Source organism: Peromyscus maniculatus, chromosome 1 (genome assembly GCF_049852395.1).
Source record: "Peromyscus maniculatus bairdii isolate BWxNUB_F1_BW_parent chromosome 1, HU_Pman_BW_mat_3.1, whole genome shotgun sequence".
NCBI classification, from domain to species: domain Eukaryota; kingdom Metazoa; phylum Chordata; class Mammalia; order Rodentia; family Cricetidae; genus Peromyscus; species Peromyscus maniculatus.
In genome coordinates this window covers 95846195-95868663 of record NC_134852.1, presented here as the reverse complement: position 1 = coordinate 95868663, position 22469 = coordinate 95846195, and the positions used below count along the sequence as shown (strand labels likewise).

The following is a 22469-nucleotide window of genomic DNA, read 5'->3' as shown; positions in this document are numbered from 1 at the left end:
CGCCACAGAGTTCTCTGTCCTTGCTTTTGTCCAGTGAGTCAGTGTATGCTGCTCCCATGGAGACAGTCATTAATTAGTTCATTGCTTCCGGGTGTGAGGCTGAAGGCCCTGATGGGGTTCTCCATCAGACACCTCAGGCCTTCAGTACTCCCTGGGATATGGGAAGAGGGTGGCCCCTGAAGTATTCTGCACTCCCCAGAGAGATGCAACCAGTGTGTGTGTGTGTGTGTGTGTGTGTGTGTGTGTGTGTGTGTGTGTGTGTGTACATGCATGTGTGTGCCTGGAGACAAAGACACATACACATGGGGTGGGGAGGTATTATAGAGACTTAAAGCCCCCCCTCCAGAAACGACTGGCAAAACTGTAGTATAGAATGGATTTTGAAAGGCTTAATTTCAGTGACTGACATACAAAAAAAAGCAGTATCTGCCCCTTTTCTATTTTATTTATTTTTTTAAAATTGATACACAAATTGTACATATTTATAGCATATCATAGGATGTTTTGATATGTGTGTATATTGTGCAGAGCCAAGTCCAGGTAACCTTATATATCACCTCAAACATTACTTCTTTGTGGTAGAAGCATTCAAAATTCCCTCTCCAAGCTCATTTGAATCTGCAGCCTAGTAACCCAATGGAACTGATTTCTTTAACTGTAACATAGGACCCAGTGACCAGGTCCCCCTCTGCTCCCCCAGTCTCTGGTAACCACCATTCTCCTCTCAGCTTCTGGGGAAGCGATGGTTTTTGACTGCATATGGGACATCATGAGTACTTGTTTTTCTGTGCTTGGCTCATTTCACAGAATGACCTCCAGTTTCATCCATATCCCAATGACAAGCCTTCATCCTTTCTAGAGATGAATCAGATTCCACTGTACTCAGGTACCACATTTTCTTCATCTGCTCATCCACTGATGAATATTTATAAGTTTTCCAGCTCTTGGCTATTGTGAATTGTGCTGTAATCAACATGGGAGTAGAGTGCTTTGAAATATTGCATTTCCTTTAGATATCCCCCTAATGTGGGATCATATGGCATGCCTAGTTTTAACTTTGTGAGGAACCCCCATGTCGTTTCTATCATATCTTCCAGCTAATGGTGTGTGACTCGTGAAATTGAGTTTTCCACCCCTGTAATAAATAAGCATCGATGTTCTGGATTGGGAATCACCAGCACACGTGGTGGGAGTCCGATAAACTGGAAGATGTCGTTGTGCCTGTTAGGTGAACCAGTGTACAGAAAAGGGGATTGCTGCACTGTCAGGCAATTTTTCCCACACCCTAGAAGCTATGGCTTTACTGCTACCCCACAGGGGCAGAGGAGACTCACTCCAGAGCCCAAAGATTCATTGGGACACTTGGTACATCTGGTGCCCTGTGTCCCCATTCTGGAAGTCTAGGGTTCAATTCCTAATTAGTTCTGTGGAGACTCCAGTGCTCTTCATCTTGGGACTACAGATCCAGGAGCTCCTGTGGCCCTCTTCTGGGAGTTCTAAAGTGCTTCCAACTAGACCTGCAAGGCCCCTTCCTGAGTTCTTTGGGCATGTACTAACTCAATAAAAGCAGGACTAGGATTTGTCTCCTCTCTCAATGAGGTAAAATGCCCCCACAGCCAAGGGACTATGCAGGGGATGTGGGGTAGGAGGGGAAAGACCAAGACTGCTGTCCATCCCAGGCCTCATGACCACTACAGAGGTGGCTCTGCTAGCCTCTCTGTCTTGCACTGGCTACATTCCAGTGTAAGGTCTGGCTGGGAATGAGGCAAAATTGACATTATCTGGGGCAATGTGGGTATCCACAGGACTAATCCTTAGGATTAGTGTTTGCCTCCCCTTCTTAGCAGAGTTCCTGATGGATGCTCAGTGTTGCTTGGGGTGGGCTGTGCTGGTTATTTTTTAGTTACTCCAGTGTGCCGACATACATAGATCCTATTGCTCAGCAACCCCATCCTTTAGTGTCTATTATTTTTGTCAGTGGGAGACTGAGAAAGGAGGCAAAAGGTATCTCCAACTCTTGCCCTACTGGCCTGGAATTGTGCAAGAACCTTTTTTTTTTTTTTCTTCTGGTTCTGGGGATTGAACCCAGGATCTCCACCATCTTAGGCAGGTGCCCTACCACTGAGCTATAGTCCAGTCCCAGGCAAGAGTATTAGATGTACCTGTGGCACAGCTCCTTTTGCCTGACTCTACCCTGCAGCAACTCCTGCTGGGATCGGGTTGTCCTTCCTTGTCTCTTCAGGCTTAGGTAAGTCTGATGTCTCATTGAGGGCTGTCCTTGGTATCTGCCATTCTGTTTCCCTGAGCTCTACCCAACCTCTGTGAATGGACTTTCTTTAACTCTATTACTATTTCAAGTGCACCCTCTCGCTCCTGCTAGCCACTGACAGTTACAGAGAGCCTTCCCTGGGGGAGGTGGGGGGGAGAGGAGGGAAAGTCTTAGTCGATGACTGTCAAGGACTTATGGAATCAGCGCAGATGGGCAGAGAAGCAAGTATGATGAGTCTGTCTGTCCATCTGTGCCAGAACAGATGTGGGAAACTCAATGTGATCACTTCTCAGTAGCCTGGGCCATCAGCTACAGAGACTATTATGGATATTATCCATCCTACATAGCAGGACCAGTCCTCAATAGGACAGGGGCCCATTCTTGTGGACAAAAGGCTTTGCAATTATTTCCGCTTGGTGCTTGAAAAAAGGACCGGCCTCTTTTGGAAACCTCTGGAGTCCCAGGGGCAATTCCGTGGGGGTGGAGAGCCACTTGTTTTTCATTCCAGCAAGGACATGTGGGGCGAGGGGCAAATATCATTGACAGAATGCTGGCCTCACATGCACAAGGCCATGAGTTCCATACCCAGCAATGCAATCACTCCACCAAAACAAAACAGCATGTGGACATTTGAAAACTAATTGGAAAAGTAAAATGGCTGTGATGGCAATTTATAGGCCACACTGGGGCAGCTGGGTCCCACCACTTACATCAATCAACCTCTGAGCATGCTCAGGGACCACCTTCCTTCTGGTGGCTATCATCTGGCTTTCTTGTTTCTAAATGTTTTTATTACCCCATTTGTCTCTGGGACACCTGGGCCCTCTCTGTGGCCTACCACACAGATGGACCCACTGTTGCAGTTCAATGGGCATGAAAGGATGACTATGCATCTGCCTTTGCTGAGAGCGTGAGATAACGCATAGGGACTCCACACAGCACATCACTGCAGCAACTTGAACCCAGCTACTAGATGCCATTCTCTAAGGACTCCGTCATCCATTCCCTGCCATAGAGAGTTTGCCTTCTTCTCTGGCTTGTAGCTGACTCTACAGCCCTCATTTCCTCCAGCCTCTCTTCATCTCCTCTCTGCCAACTTCCAAACTTCAGCACTAATGTTTTGCTGCTGTGTTTCCTTCTCTGTCCATAACTACAGGCTTTCTCTCAGCTCGCAGAAACTTATGAGGATGCTCTGGTCCCTAAAGGACCGCTTCCTCCATCCTTCAGAAGAGAAAGCACAAGAGAAGGAAAACTGGAAATTCTTCCACCTTTCTCTCGCCTTCACATGATCAAGTGACAGAGATGGGGACCTCCCTTTCCTTCTTTCGAGAAGAGGTGTGCTAGAAATCTTCCTTCTCCCCTCTCCTGAGCAAGCCCCAGGCTCAGCACAGCCTCTTCTATCTATCTCTTCTCAGCACATGTATAATGGGAAGGGGAAAGCAACGTAAGTATTTGCCGCAGGGGTCTGCATTGTTCCACGCATGTACAAGGGAGGGGACTCTTCTAAAAACAGACCTTAATCATGGTAAAGGTGGAGGAAGCTGGGAAATTGGCTCAGTAAGCAAAGTGCTTGCTGTGTGAGTGTGAGGGCCTGAGTTTGAATCCCCAGAGCTCATGTGACAGAGGGTGGGCGCAGCAGTGCACATCTGTAATCGCAGTACTCTCGTGGGAGACGGCAGGCAGAGACAGGACGATCCCTGAACGCTTGTTGGCCGGCTAGTTTGGGGTAGAAAGTGGTGAACAGTGAAGAAGAGACTGTCTCAAACAAGGAAGGAGCAACACTCAAGATTGTCCTCTGACCTCCACACATGCTTATATTCACACACCAGAACGTGTACACGCCATTCACACACATCCCCCCTCTCCTCTCTCTCTTCTCTCTCCCCTCCCCTCCCCTCTCCTCTCCTCTCCTCTTCTCTCTCTCTCTCTTTCTTTCTCTTACACACACACACACACACACACACACACACACACACACACACACACACACACTCACGAACCACCACCAAGCACACAGATACAAACAAGGAGAAGCAACATTGTGAAAAGTTGCTTGTGAAGGGATTCTGGTTGAATGAGTGTCTGAAGCTACACAGCCAAAGGTACTTGTGGACAGCTTGCAAGAGGATGAACAAACGAGCAAGCGAGCAAGGACGTGGGCACGAAATAGAAACCGCTGCTTTGTTGCCTTCTCAGAAGCTTGGCTCTGGAGGGTGGGGGTGGGTTTTGAAATCACCTCTTTTCTCAAATATTATTTCCCCTTGCCATGAAAACAGCACGAAGAGATAAGGTGAAAAATACTAAGGGGTCTAGGTTTGGCAAGTTGTCTGAGACCAGGGGCCCTGGGCAATGCTTCTTAAACAGGGGTGTGCAACCATCCAGGAATCTGGCTAACTTAGGTCCCTGGTGGGCCCAGGCTGTCTAGTTTGAGTCTAGTCTGCCTAGTCTGCAGATCTGGGGAAGGGAGGAGGGAGCTTCTAGCAGGTGTGGTTTGCCCTCAGCAGGCAATCTGAGAAGCACAGCTTGGGGCATCCCATTTTCCCTCCAGAGAGCTCCAATAGGAAGTCTTCAGAGCTCTTCAGATCTCTTCTTCCTGTGCTGTCATTAATAGCTGGGAACAGGCCCTGGTTGACTCTGTAAACCCATCCCAACAGGTCCCACAGAAGTGCCTGCGGTCTGTGAGGTAGGTTTTTGAGGAAGGCCTGGCTGGAGGTAACACCTCATAGCCACGTTTGGAGTCTGTGCTAACTGTCCCTTTGTACATCCCACTGTGTGTGTGTGTGTGTGTGTGTGTGTGTGTGTGTGTGAGAGAGAGAGAGAGAGACAGAGACAGAGACAGAGACAGAGACAGAGACAGAGACAGAGACTGGGCGTGCCCGGGAAAACCACCCCAACATCATCTGTTCACTTTTAGGGGTCACCTAGCAGTGACAGTGCTTTGGAAACCTTTTCCCCAGGTAGCCTGAGGTGCATGGGAACCCATGGCTTGAGTGTGGGCAATGGAGGAGGTCTGAGGTCCACAGCACAGGTCTCCTTTGACAGGGCAGCAAGTCCTACCCTGGAAGGACACAATAGAGGCAGCTCCCAGACGTGAAAAAGCTGACAATGGTGATGGTGTGTGTCAGTAGACCCCAGATGCTGTGGTGTCACGTGTAGAAGAGGCCACTATGAGTGTCCCGCTGGCCGGTACTGGGAGCTCTGGCTCTTGGAAGGCAGGGCTCTTTTCCTAGGGTGAGAGATTCAGGAAAGGATGCTCCTGTTTGCTCATGCTCTCCCGTCTTATCTCTGCAACAACCTTGTGAGGTAGATGTTACTCCCCTATTTTATAGATGAGGAAATTGGAGCTCACAGGTGCTGATTTACTTAGGGGTCATAGAACGAGAACACAGGAGTTGAGGCTGCTGGTGTGTGTGTGTGGGGGGGGGGTGCAGGCTCTGACCCAGAATCGTTGCAGCAAGGTCATAGATGTAGGTGACAGTGTGTGGGAGAAGAGGAGGAAGGGAAGACAGGGAAGAGTGATCACCAGCAACCTAGTCTCAGCTCCCACTGTAGCTTGGCTCCTTTCACTGACAGATAGACAGACAGACTTCCCCTTCCCATCTTACAATGAGGAAACTGAGGCACCTAGAGGTGACATGACTTTCTCAAGATCATACAGCCTTTGAGTAGCTGAAGCAGGACTAGAACCCAGATCTTGCCTGGAGCTCCTGGAATGTAGGGCTTCTGAAGGTTCCTGGGTGAAGTAATTTGTGTGAGAACATTGTGGAAAAGTTAAATAGATAAAGAAAAGGACTATATTCAGTCATGACCTACAGAGTATACTCTCAGTCACAAAAAAACAGCCACGATATTTTCAGAGGCAGAAGGTATCTGAGCTATCATATGAATCAATGCAGCATCATGCGTACGGTGTGAATTACTAAAAAATTTCTTGTAAAAAAGACTTGAAGAAATATATCAAAATGATGGCTTCTGGGAAGTCGGACTATAAGTGCTTTTCACCTGCCTTTCTTCTATTTATAGTTTTCTTTTATTATATTTATATTTCTTCTATATTTTCCCAAGTGTCTAAAATGCACATCTCATTTTTAACAGGAAAAATATATCCCTCTATATTTTAGTTAAAAAAAAAACAAAACGAACCCCGTTTGGAAGTAGCTGTGTGCGTTGTGAGAATTTGCCGAAGCCCCCTGAATTTTCCATTCTTCCTGCCCCTCCACTGCTAGGCTGTAGGTAAGAGTCCTGGGCTCTCAGCAGCCTCTCTGTGCTGTGCATTTGAAGGGCAGTCTCCTCCTGACCACTGTTTGCAGATCAGAGTGTCTGTTCTTTGTTCAGTTTCCAAAGGTGCACAGGAGCCTAGACAGGGGACCATCACCCTGCAGTCTCCCAGTGGAGTCCCAGGATGGACCCCACTTGCCTGAGTCATGGCTTAGCACTCTTCTCCCCAGGTCTCCCCAAACTGCCTTGCCTCTAGCATGCTGGCATTTCCCTGTGGTGATCATGTGAGAGCGGATAAGGTGAAGGTGAGCCTTCTCCATCTTTTGGTGGTCAAAGCCACTTCCAGCCTCCAAGTGCTTGGAGGATGTTGGCCAGGGTATGAAGATGTGCATCCTGGGACACTGTGACTTGTCCTATGCCTCAGTCATCCAGGTGCTGCTCTTCCCAGGTGGACGTGGGGATGGCACTGTAGGGGTCCATAATGACCTTGGCACAGCGGATGATCATGACTACAAGGAAGAGGCAGAGGAAAACGAAGCAAGCCAAGGTCAGCCCCTTGTCCACATCCACATAGACCGGCTCAGGAGTGGGTTCCTCCATCCTGCAGCAGTGACTGTGGCCTCCCGGGGCTCCGGCCTGACTGGTACCATTTTCTACCCCTGTAGAAAGAGCCAGTTAGTGAAGAAGTTAGGGTCACTTGTCTGTGTAAGTTACCTCCAAGGACAAGAGTTTACTGCTGAGGACCCCCAACTTAGGGGCACTCGTGGTCACAGCCCAATACCTTGTAAGCAATCTTTGTTTCCAGCAATGTGCACCCCAGGGTGGTGGTGGTGGTGTGACAGTGAGTCTCAGCAGGACATGGGTGGAATGGGCTGAGGGACCACCTTGAGGGCAGTGCCCTGTAGCTACCTCCAATCTTAAAGCCCTTCAGGAAGTCATGAGGGCAACACTCTCCACTCAACAAATGCAGTGGCAGACCATGATCAAGACACTTTAAAAAATGAGCAGAGGGTATTTCTTAAGTATTCAGTAGAACCTGGATTTCTAAAGAAACTGATGGCTAAACAGCCAGTAGGAACAGGCAGAAAAGAGTTGCTGCTGTAGAGCAGTGGGAGGCAGCGGGACCATATTCTTCCGGGGAATCCCCAGGGCTTGTACTGGGGCTCAGCCTTGTTTTGAAAGATGTGTTGGGGACAGAAGGTGCAACGTTGGAGCTGTCAGGTAGACCCCAGTCCTGTTCTGCTGCTGTAACCGGTCTGGGCAGCATCCCTCAAGCACTTAGGGGTGCTTTACAGACTTTCAGGTCCAATGCTCTCCCTGCTGAGTGCAGGCAGCCATACCTGAATTATGGGGACCTGTGCATTAAATAAAATTGATCCTGTGTTCGAAAATCCAGCACAACCTCTGGCCCTGGGACTGGCCAGTTAACAAGTAGGTGGGCTGACACAGGATTGGGGGTGGGGGTGGGGCAGGAGAGGAGGACTAGCTCAGTTCCTAGAAAGGCCAGTTGCAGAGCACAGAGCATGCAGATGAGAGGCCTGCCCAGCTCTCCACACAGGCTCATTTGGTAAATATGGAAGCTTAGCTACAAAGCGGGTAAATGACAGCCAGCATCCCACACCCCAACCTCAAAGCATCCTCACTTCCCCTTAGACCATCTCTGTCCTCAGCCATCCCTGGACCACTCACCTGCCAATTGGAGTGGTCACCACTTCAGGAAGACCCTGGGTTGAGCTGTTCCAGGAGGCAAGATGGACAGCTGAACATCACAGCTTGAGCCAATGAGTCAGTATGGCTTCTCCGAGAGCAGAGCTGTGGGTGGCTGGAACAGAAGGACAGAAGACTGGTTGTTTCTGGAGACTTCTACCCCAAGTGAGACTATGGCTGGCCAGGAAGGAAGAGTGCCCTGCAGCCCCTCCACACGTTCCCTGGCTCATGATGGATTTTCTTTCTTTCCTTTTTCCAAATTAGTTGTAGTTTTTGAAAACTGCATACAAAGAAATGGGTTTCATTGTGGAATTTTCGTAGACACTTTGCTTTGTTTCCCCCATCTTTCCCCCTCCTCTACTGCTCTCCCTGACCCCTGGTGCGATGACCCTATTGTGATTTCATGTCACATTGGTTCTATTACCTTTTTTTTCTCCCCCATCCCCCAGCCCTTCTTTATGATCTCTTTCCTCCCCTTCCCATTGTCCCCTTTGAATTTCATGCCCTATACCCAAAACTCCCTATGTATATACACATATATACATAATTAAAAATTTAAAATTAAAGTCCTAGAAAAGAAAATACATAGTATTTGTCTTTCGGCATTTTAGATACTTCAGTTAACATAGTGGTTTCCAGTCATGTCCATTTTCCTGCAAAGATGATAATTTCATTTTTCTTTATGGCCAAATAAAATCCTTTGTGTGTGTGTCCCATGTTTTCTCTGTCCATTCATTTGCTGATGGACATCTAAGCTGGTCTCGTTTCTTAGCTATTGTGAATGGCACAGTAAATATGGATGTGCAAGTATCTGTGGTGTATTGTTGACTTAGGGTCCTTCCTTACATGTCCAGGGCTTTTTAAACTTTTAAGTTCTGCCAGTTTGGGGGGAGGATATCTCCAGAGGTCTTTTTCTCAATATTCTCAAACATGCAGAAAAGCTGAAAGAATTGTAACACACCTATCTATCTGCCCTTCTCACTCTTGAATGTACATTAGGTAAGATGCAGACAGAGGAACTCTTCGCCCCAGAGAACTGCAGCATTCACATCAGTATCTGGAATTCACTATCTCTTCCTAGTTTCTTCTTCTTCTTCTTCTTCTTCTTCTTCTTCTTCTTCTTCTTCTTCTTCTTCTTCTTCTTCTTCTTCTTCTTCTTCTCCTCCTCCTCCTCCTCCTCCTCCTCCTCCTCCTCCTCCTCCTCCTCCTCCTTCTTCTTTTTCTTTTTTATTACACTTTCTGTGTGAGTGTGTATACTCATACACATTCCATGGCACATGTATGGTGGAGGTCAGAGGTGTGGGAGTTTGTTCTCTCCACCATGTGAGTTTGTGACTAATCTCAGATCATCAGGCTGAGCAGCCATCACTCTGGGCCTCTTTATAAAAGTATACTATTTTTTTTGTTTTTGTTTTTGTTTTAATAAATGGAGAATTTCATTTATGAAGAGACTGGCAGGCAGGGAACAGACGTTTTTTGGTCTCAGAGTGATATCACAGTGGCACTTGGGGCAAGCCCAGGATTCTGTCACCCCTCCCTAAACTTCAGGTCCTGCAGCTAGCATGGTCTCCACATGGCCACAGAGGGGCTTTCTGAGAGAAAGAAAATGCTAAGCTTTCTGCTCCTGGGTTGCAGAGCAGAGCTGAGTTCTCTGGTTTTTCAAGAGCCCACTGAAGTTCTAGGCAAGTGGCCTCAGGTTAGTATCAGATAGTTTGTACATTGCAGGGTCAGACCTCAGCAGACTCACCTTGTGACCCTCTCCTGTTTTGTCTGGCCCTAGATCTTGGAGATTCACCCCAGGGGAATATTATCAGTATCTCCTGGTCCAGGGGCAAGTGCCAGGAATGTGGCCTCAAAGAGGTAGATTCCCCCATGCTACCCTCCAGATGGGGAATACCCATTAACCTTAATTACTAGGAGGGCACAAGTCCCCGCCAGCTCTGTTTCAAAGTAAGGACATGCCATCTGGGAAGGAATTCAACTTGGAACTCAGCTGCTGTATCCTGGGAACTGAGCTGCAGGCTTTCACAGTCACCTGCTCAGTTGGCTCTGACGTAACTGCATCCTCTTTTCACAGGGAGTGGCCTAAGCCAGTGTTTCTCCATCCTCTAGCTGCAGGTAGAAGGTTCAGAACTGGTGACTCAGACCATGGTGAACAAGTAACATTTAGGCAAGAAGTGGCTTCTGGGTTGACCCTGCAGACTGGTCAAAGCTTGTAGTATCATGTTTGGGTTTTAGAAGAGCCAAGCAGGAAAGAGTCCTTCCAAATGCTATGGAAAGCTAGGGGGTGGAATAAAGAATGCAAATGCAGAATCTGGGAGCAAAGTCCGAGTCAGAGGTGTAGAAAAACCTAGAGATAAGGTGGTCACAACTGAGGGAGTGGACAGACACAGGGTTTGTTCAAATTTGCACACTACTCCTGGCCAAGTTGGAGATGCTCAGGGGAGACTCTCAGCCCTTCCTCTTCACCTTGACTTTTCCTCAGCGGAACCTCCGTTGGACTCATAATGGCACTGGTAACATTTGCTAACATGCCAATCACCGCAATTTATACCCCACAAAGTGGTTCACTACTGCTGGTGTGGAGATTCACCGGCTTTAGGGACTTCTCCACCTTTCTAAGATACTGGTGATGGGCCCAGTGGACCAGAAGGTGACATCATCTGAGATCTTGGGAGTAAATCAGTCCACATTTATCTTTCTCTTTCCCAGCTTAAATCTCAAATGTCCCATTGACTGGACGTTCTGCCCACTTTGAAGCCTACCTGGACAAAAGTGTTTGTTTGCTTCTAATCATGTAAACATGAATTCAAACTCAACGAAAAGTTGTGAAATCAAAATCTCCTTGGTAGAGGGGCTAGAGAGATGGATCAGGCAGTAAAGTGCCCTGGAAGCACAAGGAAGGGCCTGAGTTTGACCTCCAGAACCTCACTTTAGGAAGAGCCAGATGTGAAACTTGCTGGCATGCCAGCCTAGTACCTATTTGGTGAGTTCCAGAGCAATGAAAGAGAAGAGAAGAAATAAAAGGTAGACAGATCTTGAGAAATGACACCTGATGTTGTCCCCTGGCCTCTGCATGCATGAGCACACATGTACATATACGCTCATGTGGGTGCTCTCTCTCTCTCTCTCTCTCTCTCTCTCTCTCTCTCTCTCTCTCTCTCTCTCTCTCTCAGCTGCAGAGGGGCTAGGAATCTGTGCAGATACATTAAAACAGCCTCAGCACTTAGAATACATTTCTGGAATTTCATTTCCAATTGTGTCAGTTGTAAGTGCAAGTCTGTCATGGCCCACATTTGATGAGTGTCTTTGGTTGTGTTTGCTTGCTGCTCTCTAATCATTGCTCTCGTTTTCTGGGAGCTGAGTGGTCACAAGGCAAATCCAGGCTTACTCCAGACAGTGTACGAAGGGTTAGTACTAAGCACTGATTTAAATTAACTTGAGATGACAACACGTATTAGTGTCAGAAAGTATTGTGAGCGAAGCTTGCTCCAACTTCCTTCTCCTCCACTCAGACGCAAAGAGCCAGAAGCAGTTTTGTGGGTCTTTGGTTTTTCATCTTTGGGGGGCAGGGTCTCACTTGCTACCACAGACTGCCCCACGACCTCTACCCTTTGAGTGCTGGGATTACAGACATGAACCACCATACACACCCGGTGCATGTACCTTCTCACAAGGCCACTCTTGCTATTAGATTGAGATCCTACTACTGTGACATGCTTAGCCTTTTTGTATAATTTTTTTGTTTTTAAAATTAGCATACAAGGGGCTAGTTCTCATTATGACATTTTCAAAACAAGTGTGTTTCAGAGATTTTCCTCCCCCATCTTCCCACCCCTGCTACCCCTGATTCGTCCTGTAGCTCCTCCCCCAGCATCTTTTTTTTTTTTTTAACTCATGTACCTCTGTGTTTCTGACCACTTCTGATCCTCTCATGTCAGCTCTCTTAATCTCAATTACTTCCTAAAAACTCTACCTTCAAAACACTGTCTGCACATGGATAGGGGATAGAGTTCAATACGGGGCAGTGAGCAGGTTGAGGGCACTGCCACCTTAGACCGGGGCTGGGTCCACCTCTTCTGGCCTCCAGATGAGAACTCATATTCGGCCTCATCCCTCCAGGCAGCAAGGGCAGAAAATGAAGGTATTGAGAGAACATGCCACTTGCCACCAGAGGGATGAGTAGCAGGCTGCAGCGACATTGTGAATTCACACAGGGCCACACGAATCAGGGCTGACCGTGAGCATTAATCAGTTTGTTCTATAAATAGAAGTACAACTATTATAGAAGGTGACCTGTCTGAATCACCACCCCAGCTGACAGATTGGTTAAATGGATGGCATTTTCTCAGGTCAGAGGGAACCAATCACATTGTCTAGTGGGGATGCACTTAGTCTCTTCTCTCTTCTATCAGAACACTTAGCTGGACTGTCAGAGGAAGGGGATGAGTGCATAGTAACTGATGACGGAAACCATGATGACCACTAGGACTGGGCAGAGCATGGGTGGAGGAGCTAGTGGAATGCAGTACTGTGGTCAGGGATTAACTTCCAATATCCGAACATCCCTGGTTGTTCACAGAAGCTTCCCAAGCAAGAATGCAGCATGTCACAGCACTGCCTCAGGTAAGAGAAAATAGTGTTCCTGCTAAGAGCACATGTGGTCATTGTACCGCACTTTTAACCACCACACCAGTTCTCTCTCTCTCTCTCTCTCTCTCTCTCTCTCTCTCTCTCTCTCTCTCTCTCTCTCTTTGTTTTGTTTCTGTTTTTTGTTTTTTAAGACAGGGTCTCTCTGTGTAACAGCACCTAGCTGTCCTGGAACTCACTCAGTAGCCCAGGCTGGCCTCAAACTCAGAGATCCGCTTGCCTCTGCCTCCTGAGTGCTGGGATTAAAGGCGTGCGCCCTCACACCAGTTCTACTGTGTGGTTTTATAATATGATGTTTATGCTGTTGGACTCTTAGATTCCTCCTTGTCATTCCACATACACAACCTCCAGCCTCTGCATGTTTCTTTTCTAACAGCTCATTACCACAACTTCCTAGACTCTTAACATTAGGTTTCTAAAGCATATGCCCCTAAGATACCCCATGTACAGAGCTGAAAGTACCTGGGAGTTGTCACCCTGGGGTGGCCCATAGCTAAAGACAGATGCTGTAAATTTGGGGAATCTAGATTATTAGTCTTGGATGGAGACACATTTGGTTTATAATTTAGACATCAGAGCACCTTGGCACCAGGAGGTGAGACTGTTTTTCTCCTGAAACTGCATGTTTACAGGGCAAGCTCAGCTTATCCTAATCCCATGATGGTTTCTTCTGAAGCACTCTAAGATTAAGCCCCATACATCGGTTATCTCAGAAGCTGCTTTGATGGTCAGCAGACCCAAAACAGACAGACATTAGTTCTTGGTATTTGTCCCATACTGAGATGTCAAACTCCCACTGAAAGCCAGAGGAGGAACATAATGTGTTTGTGATACCAAGTTTAAATCAGACCTAGTCCTTGCCCTCAAACATTTTGGCCTACCACACCAAGTGTCAAAAATTGCAAGAATTATGACATTGACACCAGGAAATCATGCTCCAGAGAAAAGGCTAAAAATGGGATTAGACAACCTTCTGATAACATTGAAGAAATTAGACATGCCACTCATGGGTTCCCTCAGCCATCTCAGCAAAAGTCAGGGTAGAAAGGAGAGTGTCCAGAGGAGAGGCTTGCAAGACCCTCTTGTCTAGTGGAGTGAATCCCCATGACAGTCACGGGAGAGCCACCATGTTTTAAGGCACCATAGCAACAGAAGCACAGCCCGCTTAGACTAACATGGTGGACACAAGGAAATGAGAAGAGGCTGCAGGCTCCTGGAATTCTCATGCTGATGAGATAAATGCTACTGCCAGGAGAAAAAGGATGGGTCCAGGAGCACAGAGAGCAGAGAGGCTGGGTGCAAAGGGAGCCTCTCAGGGAGACTCTCAGGCAAAGGCAAAGGCAAAGGGAGACTCTCAGGCTTTGGAGACAGGGCAAGTTTTTCTGTTCAGGTTTTGAAATTTCTTGGGACTAATGACTCCTTTCCTCCTCCCATTTGTTTTTTCCTCTTTTGAAATGAGAAAGCATTTAACAGCAGTTTGGTGCCTGTCACACCACTGTATTTTTGGAGAAGATAATTTGTTTTCCAGGTTCATAGATATGGAAGAATTTTCCCTGGGGTGACTCATACTCATGCCTCACCCTTGTCTTGCCGAGTTGATGAGATTTGGGACCTTGATTTGACGCTGTAATGAGCTGAAAGTTTGGGGGATGTTGGAATGGAATGGATGTATGTAGGGACAGCATGAGTCTTTGGGGCCAGAGAGTGAACTATGGTAGGTTGAAAATTACTTATCACAAATTCACACTATAATCCTTGGAAGTTGTGGATATTATAGGATAAAAGGATTTTGAAGATTTGATTATATCAAGGATGTATTTTTCTGAGTTATCTTGGCTCTAAGTAATCACGAGTATCCTGATATATAGGAGGCAGAGGCAGTTTTGGCTGTAGTAGAGGGGAAGGCAAGGTGATCACAAGCCAGGACTGATGTGGCCAAGGGCCAATAAATTTTGGCAGCTTCTAGAAGTAGAAGATGAAAGGAATAGATTTTTTTTCCTGGAGCTTCCAGAAGTAATCCAATAGCTTGATTTTTATCCCTTAAGGTACATTCTAGATGCCTTATTCCCATAAGCATAAATAAATACTTTTGTATTATTCTAAATCACCAGACTCGCACTAACTCATCATTGGGCCAATGGGAAACTCATAGGGGAGTCTTGAAAAGTTTCAGAATAGTCTACTTTTGCTCATAATCCTTAACGATTTGTCTTTGAGATGTCTTTCCCTATCATAGTGGTAGTCATTTGTCAGCAATTTCAAGGACATCCGTGCCCATTTGTCACTGTTTCTGTGTGGTTACAATAAGCAGCCACTGTCTGCTTTGGTTCTGCTTTGTTTAGAGTCTCAGTATTCAGCTAAGTGTGGCTAGTCCTTTAGATTCTTATGGCCAGTCTATAAAAGACACAGGCCATATCTGCGCTATTCCCCTAAGCTCAGAGAAATGGGAACAAATCAACCAAGGGTCCATGAGACCATGGTGTTTGCCTGCCAGATGAAGCATGACTCACTGGCATATTGTCAGAAAAACTGCATCTTAAAATTGAACTAAGAACTAAAATGAAGGCGGGAAGTGTACACCAGTTTTGGGCATGGACTGTGCCAGACCATGTCAGTCATACAACTGGAGAAAGAAGGAACAAGATATTGTGCAAAGCCAAGGAAAGCCTTAGCTATGGTATCACAGAGGCTGTAGCACCAAAGTGAAGGTAGGGATGCTTGTTCGTGCAGCTTGACATGGGCCTCCTTCTGACCTGCTGACCCATCAGGCTGTGGAGCTCTGCCTCTACATGTGGGCAAGCCAGAGCAAGAACACCAGGGAGAAAAGCTAGGAGATGACTCTGCTTGGCCTTGCACTAGAAGACCCTCTCCTCCAAGCAGCCTTGGGGAACTCTTGTCCCTTACAGAATCACTCTCACATATAACATATTCACTTTTATGTGACCAGTCCCACAGGTGGACATGACCTTGCCACTGTTTATGAAGGGCATAGACAAACAAAACGAGTCATTCTATACAATTGTTCCAGTGTCATATGAGAAAAACACACACCGTGGAGACACCTTTGTGTGGGTGCAAATCTTGTGTGCATTGGTGGAGGACCTTGAGAAAGGGTGAATCTCCCTGTCTGTAAAATAAGGCAGGTCTATCTTAAGGGGTTTCCACATGGACTCCCACCATTGTTACCCACTGAAAGGGAGAGGACACCACTAAGCCGCACTCCAGACCTAGCCTTTGCTGACACAGAAGAAGGCTGATTCCTGTTCTGACTGGCTCCTATCTGATGCCTTCAACCTTCAACATCAAGGAGGGCTTTTCTGCCCCTAAAGTTGATAAAACTTGATGCAAATGTATCTTCTGACAAAAAAGGCCATCATCTACCCAAGAATTCAATTATACTTATAAAAAGAGGGAAAAAAACAGAAGGAACATTAAAAAATAAATGAATAGTACCTTGAGCTGAAGAAAGCCTATGTCTTTAGCTTAGAAAGATCAAGCAAATGTAGAGGGAAAGAAAATCTGTTCTTCTTAATGATAGCTAATTTCCAAAGATAATCCTGTCATATATAAAAAGGATATAAAGAGGGAGGAGGAAATGGATTATCTATAGAGGGGGGGAAACTCCTTCCTAGGCTAGTGTAGATTCCCTACAGTTTACATCTGAGGACAAGGAGAGCATCTGCAGGGCACTGAGGGAGAAGATTCAGTACTGAATGGGACTGTGCAGCTGTGAGAGCAACAACATCCGTTTCTTCAGACAGTCGAGGATCTTAAATACTCATGCGTGCTAGACAGACACAATATTCATAGCATCAATAACAAAAAAGTCCGTGAAGTAGTACTTCTGCTACCAAGAACAAACTGAAGAGTTCAAAAGAGGTGAAGACGTACAGAGAATTAAAACAAAACAACAAATACCCATGCAAGCAATTATAGTTTAAAGCTACAAATGTTAAAAGTAATTTTTGAACACGCTTCATAATGATTTGCATCTTCAATTTAATATTATTATGACAAAAATTTGTGGGAGAGTAGTGGCAGGACATTAGGTATATTTTTATATTGTTTGAATAAGGCTAGTGGATATTACTTTTAAAATATGCTTATAAGAGTGTATATTCTGAAAGATATTTAGGCATTTAATTGGTAAAATGATAGCAATAATGTGATCAATAAACTAACAGACATTATTGTTGCTATTTGTATGTACTAGCTGTACAAAGTAGTGGGTTTCACAATGATTTTTATTTATTTTTTTTAAATTACACTCATGATATTCATTACTTACACTCATGATATTAATCACATTTGTGGTATTCATAGATTACATTCCCAGTATTGATTCAATTATATATATATATATATATATATATATATATATATATATATATATATATATATATATAAATTTTAAATGTCGAATGCCATTTCTTGAAGGGGGTAGGAGGTTAAATACAGGCTTACAGCACAATGGGAGGACCCCGGAGGGCAGAATCACAATGATATTTTTATATGTGTTGCAATCGACTTGAATTGTATTCCCCCTCCATTACTCTCTCCTGCCCTCCTGGTCTCCTTCTTCTTTTTTTTTTCTTTTTTTTTTTTTGTTTTTTTTCGAGACAGGGTTTCTCTGTGTAGCTTTGCACCTTTCCTGGAGCTCACTCGGTAGCCCAGGCTGGCCTCGAACTCACAGAGATCCGCCTGCCTCTGCCTCCCAAGTGCTGGGATTAAAGGCGTGCGCCACCACACCCGGTCTGGTCTCCTTCTTCTTCATCCACTTTCACATCCCTAATGGTCGGTCCCCTTTCACTGTCATGACCTTTCTGCCCTTAAGTTCCACCTATGAAAGAAAACTTATGATACTTAGGATTTTTCTGAGTTTGGCTTATTTTGTTTAACTTGATGATCTCCATCCATTTTCTTACACATAGTAATTTCATTCTTTTTTTAAAATTTTTTTTAAAGATTTATTTATTTATTATGTATACAGTGTTCTGTCTGCATGTGTCCCTGCAGGTCAAGAGAGCACCAGATTTCATTACAGATGGCTGTGAGCCACCACGTGGTTGCTGGGAATTGAACTCAGGACCTTTGGAAGAGCAAGCAGTGCTCTTAACCTCTGAGCCATCTCTCCAGCCCCCGTAATTTCATTCTTTATGGCTGAATGAAACTCTAGTTATCTGTAAACAGTACATTCTCTTTATCCTTTTATCCCTACAACAAACAAAATGTGAGTACCAAGGCTGACTCACATCTTGTCCATTGTAAACAGTGCAGCAATAAGTTTAGATAGTCAAGTGTATCTATTGCATGCTGACTTTGGTCCTTTCGGGTATGAAAACAGGAGTGTTAGAGTTGGATCATGTGGATAAATTCTAATCATGTAGTTCAAGTTTTCATTTATTTTAAGGAACTGCTATAAGTGGTCTGCATGGCCATTGGACAGTTTACATTCTCACCCTATTACAGTCCCAACTAGTGTATGAGGATTTCCTTTTCCCATGCATCCTTGCAAACATTTGTTGTTAGAGTTTTCTCAATGATGGACATTCTGACTGTCCATGGAATGAGATGGAATATCAATGTAAGATTTACTTATTTCTTCTGTTGTTTGTTTGTTTGTTTGTTTGTTTCAACAGAGTTAAACAAATCTGTAGCCCCAAATGGCCCGGAACTTACTAATTACCCTAGGCTAGTCTCAAACTCATAATGATCTTCTGGCCTCAGCCTCCAAGTGCTAAGATGATATGTGTACCCCACCATGCCCAGATTTCAGGGTGGTTTGCTTTGATTTACCTGGTAGTTGGAATAATGAGTGTTTTTTTTTTTCATGTATTGATCAATCATTTCTACTTCATTTGAAGAGTTCCTGTCAGTTCACTTGCCCACTTTTTTTTAAACTGATAATTACTGACTCTTTTGGTGTTCAACTTTTTTGAAAGTTCTTTATGCATTGTGGATATTAATTACCTGTCAGATGAATAGCTGGTAAAGACTCTCTCCCATTATGTTGTTAGTCTTTCACTGTTATTTCCTTTGCTGGGTAGAAACGTTTTAGATCAATAGAACCCTATTTGTCAGCTCTTGCAATGATTTCCTGAGTTCCTGGAGCTCTTTTCAGAAAGTCCCCATGCCAACATCTGGAAGAATTTCCTCTGCAATTTTTGCTAATAGCTGCAAAGTTTCAGGTGTTATTTTAAGGTCCATTTTGAGTTGCTTTTGTACAGGGACAGAGACGGGCTCTAGTTTCATTTTTTTGCATGTGGACATCCTGTTTTACCAGTCAGAGAGGGTATCTCTTCTCTAGTGTAGGGTTTCAGCACCTTTGGTTTTGTTTTGTTTTTGTTGTTGTTTTGTTTTTCCAAGACAGGGTTTCTCTGTGCAGTTTTGGTGCCTGTCCTGGAACTCGCTCGGTAGCCCAGGCTGGTCTTGAACTCACAGAGATCCGCCTGGCTCTGCCTCCCAAGTGCTGGAATTAAAGGCATGCACTACCACCACCTGGCTGGTTTTCAGCACCTTGACAAGAATCATGTGACTATAACTGTGTGGACTTGCTTATGGGTCCTCCAGTCTGTTGTTTTCCACTGCCAACATGTCTGTTTTATGCTCCTGCCATACTGCTTTAGCTGCTGTGGCACCGTAGCATTGTTGAAGTCAGATATACCTTCCACACTGCTCTTTTTGCTGAGTTCTTTGGCTATTTGGGGTCTTTTGTATTTACACATGAATTTTAAGACTCCCCCCCTATTTCCTTGAAGAACTTCATTGAAACTTAAAAAAGATTCATTTTTTTTATTATTGTGTGTATGTGAGTGTCTGCATAAGTTTATGTGTAACATGTGTGTTTAGGTGCCTGGGGAGGCCAAACACGGGTGTCAGATCCCCTGTAACTGGAGTTATAGGTAGTTGTGAGCCACCTGAAGTAGGTGTTGGGAACCCAGCTCAGGTCCTCTGAAAGAGTAGTTCATAATCTTGTACTCTGAGCCATCTCTCCAGCCCTACATGTATTGGGATTTTAAGAGGTTGTAATGAAATCATAAATATCTTTCAGTAATGTGGCAACTTTAACAATATTAATCTTGTTGAACAAAGGAGGTATTTTGAGTTTCTAATCAGTGGTTCTTAACTGTGGATTGTAACCCCTTTGACAAATCTGTCTCCAAAAATATTTACATTACTATTCTTAACAGTATAAAAATTCTAGTTATAAAGTAGAAACAAAAATAATTTTATGGTTGAGGGTGTCACCACAACATGAGAAACTCTATTAAAAGGGTCGAAGCACTAGGAAAGTTGAGAATCACTGTTCTAGAATCTACATCAGTTTTCTTCAGTCAGTGCTTTATGGTTTTCTTTGTTGTAGAAGTCTTTAACTTCATTGATTATATTAATTCCTAGGCATCTTATTTTATTTGTTGTGGCAGTTGTGAGTACAATTGTTTTACTTATTTCCATTTCAGTAAGACAGTTTTGGTGTATTGAAAAGCCACTGCTTCTAGCATATTGATTTTCATTCTGATACTTTGCTGAAAAGTTTTATTCAAATGTTAGAGTTTTCTGGTGGGGTCTGTAAGGTATAGATCACATAATCAGCACACAGGGATACTTAGGCTTCATCTTCCTTAATGGTACTCCATTTAACTGTTTCTCTTTCCGTATTGCCCTGGCCAAGATTTCAAGCACTACCAAAAGTAGTGACAGTGAACATCCTTATATTATTCCCAATTTTAGAAGTGTTTTCAGTTTTCTCTCTAGTAAATATAATGTTTTTTAATTAGTTTATTTATTTTACATCACAGCCACAGTTTCCCCTCCCACCTCTCCTCCCAGTCCTCCTCCCCTTCCTCTCCTCTTCCCACCCTGCAGTCTACTCCCCCTCCATTTAATGTTACTGGTCAGTTTGTTATATGTCATCTTCATTATGTTGTATAAGTCACATTTTGGTTTTGTGATAAAATACGATGACTAAGAATTTAAGCAGCAAGAGTTTATTTTGTCTTATGTTTCCAGAGGCCGAGTTCATAATGGTGGAAGAGGCATGGCAGCAGGCAGCGGGAGCAGGAAGCTGAGAGCTCACATCGTCAACAACAAACGTGAAGCAGAGAGAGTGAACTGGAAGTGGGTGAGGATATAAACTCCCCAAACCTATTCCTCCAGAAAGGCTCTACTGACTGAAATTCCCACAATCTACCCAAAGTGTGCCACCAACAGAGGACCATGTATTTAAATATCTGAGCCCAAGGGGGTCATTTCTCATTTAGGCAGACCTGGTTTGATGGTAAGACCCTCTCATGGTGGCTCTCTGCTCAAGCAGCACTGAACAAACCAGAAGAAAATGACAATGATCCCTTTTGCATCTGCCTGAGGCACAGATACCAGGTCTCTTGTTTTAAACTATAATTTTGCAGAAGGCAGGACTGCACGCCTTGGGGAGCTCTTTTGCTTAAAGCTTTATTGAGAAGCTCTTACCCCTTCCCTACAGTGTTGTCAAATGCTCTATGCTAGAGTTCACTGTTTCTTTGAAAAACTGAAAATCAACTCTGGCTTTCACTTGGCCTTTGTCTACCAGCTGCTCTCCAGCATCTTTCCACACCATCTACCTCTGTCCACATTCATTGCGTTTTCTTTTAGTCTCTTAGAGATGGAGAAATGTGCTGTGCCATCTTTTCTCCCCGCTAAAGGACATTCTCATTGCCTGTAGATATTACTCATTCTCTTCAGATGCCCACAGGACAATGATTTAAAATAAGAACATCCATAAAAATACCCCATAAGTTTTCAAAGGTTGAAATTTTATGGCAGCCATTCTAACCACGAATGGTTAAACAACTGAACAAATCAATAGCTTTGTGATTTAAATAACATTAAAATAATTATTGGATTAATGATAAAGTGCAATTCCAGAATATTTAGAAAATCACTCTGTGAAAACAGGATGTAGTAAAGCCTATGGGGAGAGATGAGTGGCAGCCGTTGACTGTACTCAGAGGCAAAGTCATGATGTTGATCACAGAACAAGAGGAAGCAAATGCAGTGAAACAAAGGCTCTGTCATAGAAGCTGTGTAACCAGCACCAAGGACATCTGGAACATGAGGTTAGCAGAGGCAGAGTGGTAGTTAATAATTGACAAAACAAATGTGCAGAATTAAAAACAAGCCCTACAGCCGGCTCTTTGTTAAAGTTTAGATCTCAACAAACTTGTGGTACATTTACTCTAGAAGAGAAAAACCAAATACATACCCTTAGGAAGGAAATGAATCAGAACTGCAGATACTGGGGTGATGAAAACCCTAATGAGCTGATGATTCTCTGTAAACTTCCACCAAGACACAGGAAAATGTCAATGATGATGCTTTTCTAGAAAAAAAAAAACCTAAATGGTCAAAATCGAATGAAAATCCCCAATTAAACAACTATATGGAATGTGTGTCCTGAGTGTTTTCTTGAAATGAGTTGGGTCCCAGCAGGTAGGTCAAGTCTAAGTCACAAAGCTGACCATCGTCCTGCAAGGATCATGGGCTGCCCTTGGAGCATCCCTGGATCAAGGTCACTCATTCTTTTTCTGGGAATACTGGGGTTGTGTATCCGCATGTTCTTCCTCACCATTGTGGGTCCTAAAGCAAC

The 22469-nt window shown here is 44.6% G+C and overlaps 1 protein-coding gene across 3 annotated transcripts in view; it reads right to left on the bottom strand.

Moving 5' to 3' along the window:
- Positions 1-425: 425 nt before the first annotated feature.
- Positions 426-22469, bottom strand: part of Ctxnd1 (cortexin domain containing 1) — a 54002-nt gene continuing 31958 nt past the window's right edge. For 2 of the 3 annotated variants that reach the window (XM_076546584.1, XM_076546579.1), the window contains 2 exons: positions 8177-8309; positions 426-7146 (listed from right to left, as the gene is read on the bottom strand). In XM_076546584.1, the coding sequence (XP_076402699.1) occupies positions 6908-7087 (180 nt within the window). In that variant the 5' untranslated portion in view covers positions 7088-7146; positions 8177-8309 and the 3' untranslated portion in view covers positions 426-6907. Of the gene's footprint in view, positions 7147-8176; positions 8310-22085; positions 22203-22469 lie in introns of all 3 variants that reach the window. The other variant, XM_076546576.1, reaches the window with a different exon arrangement.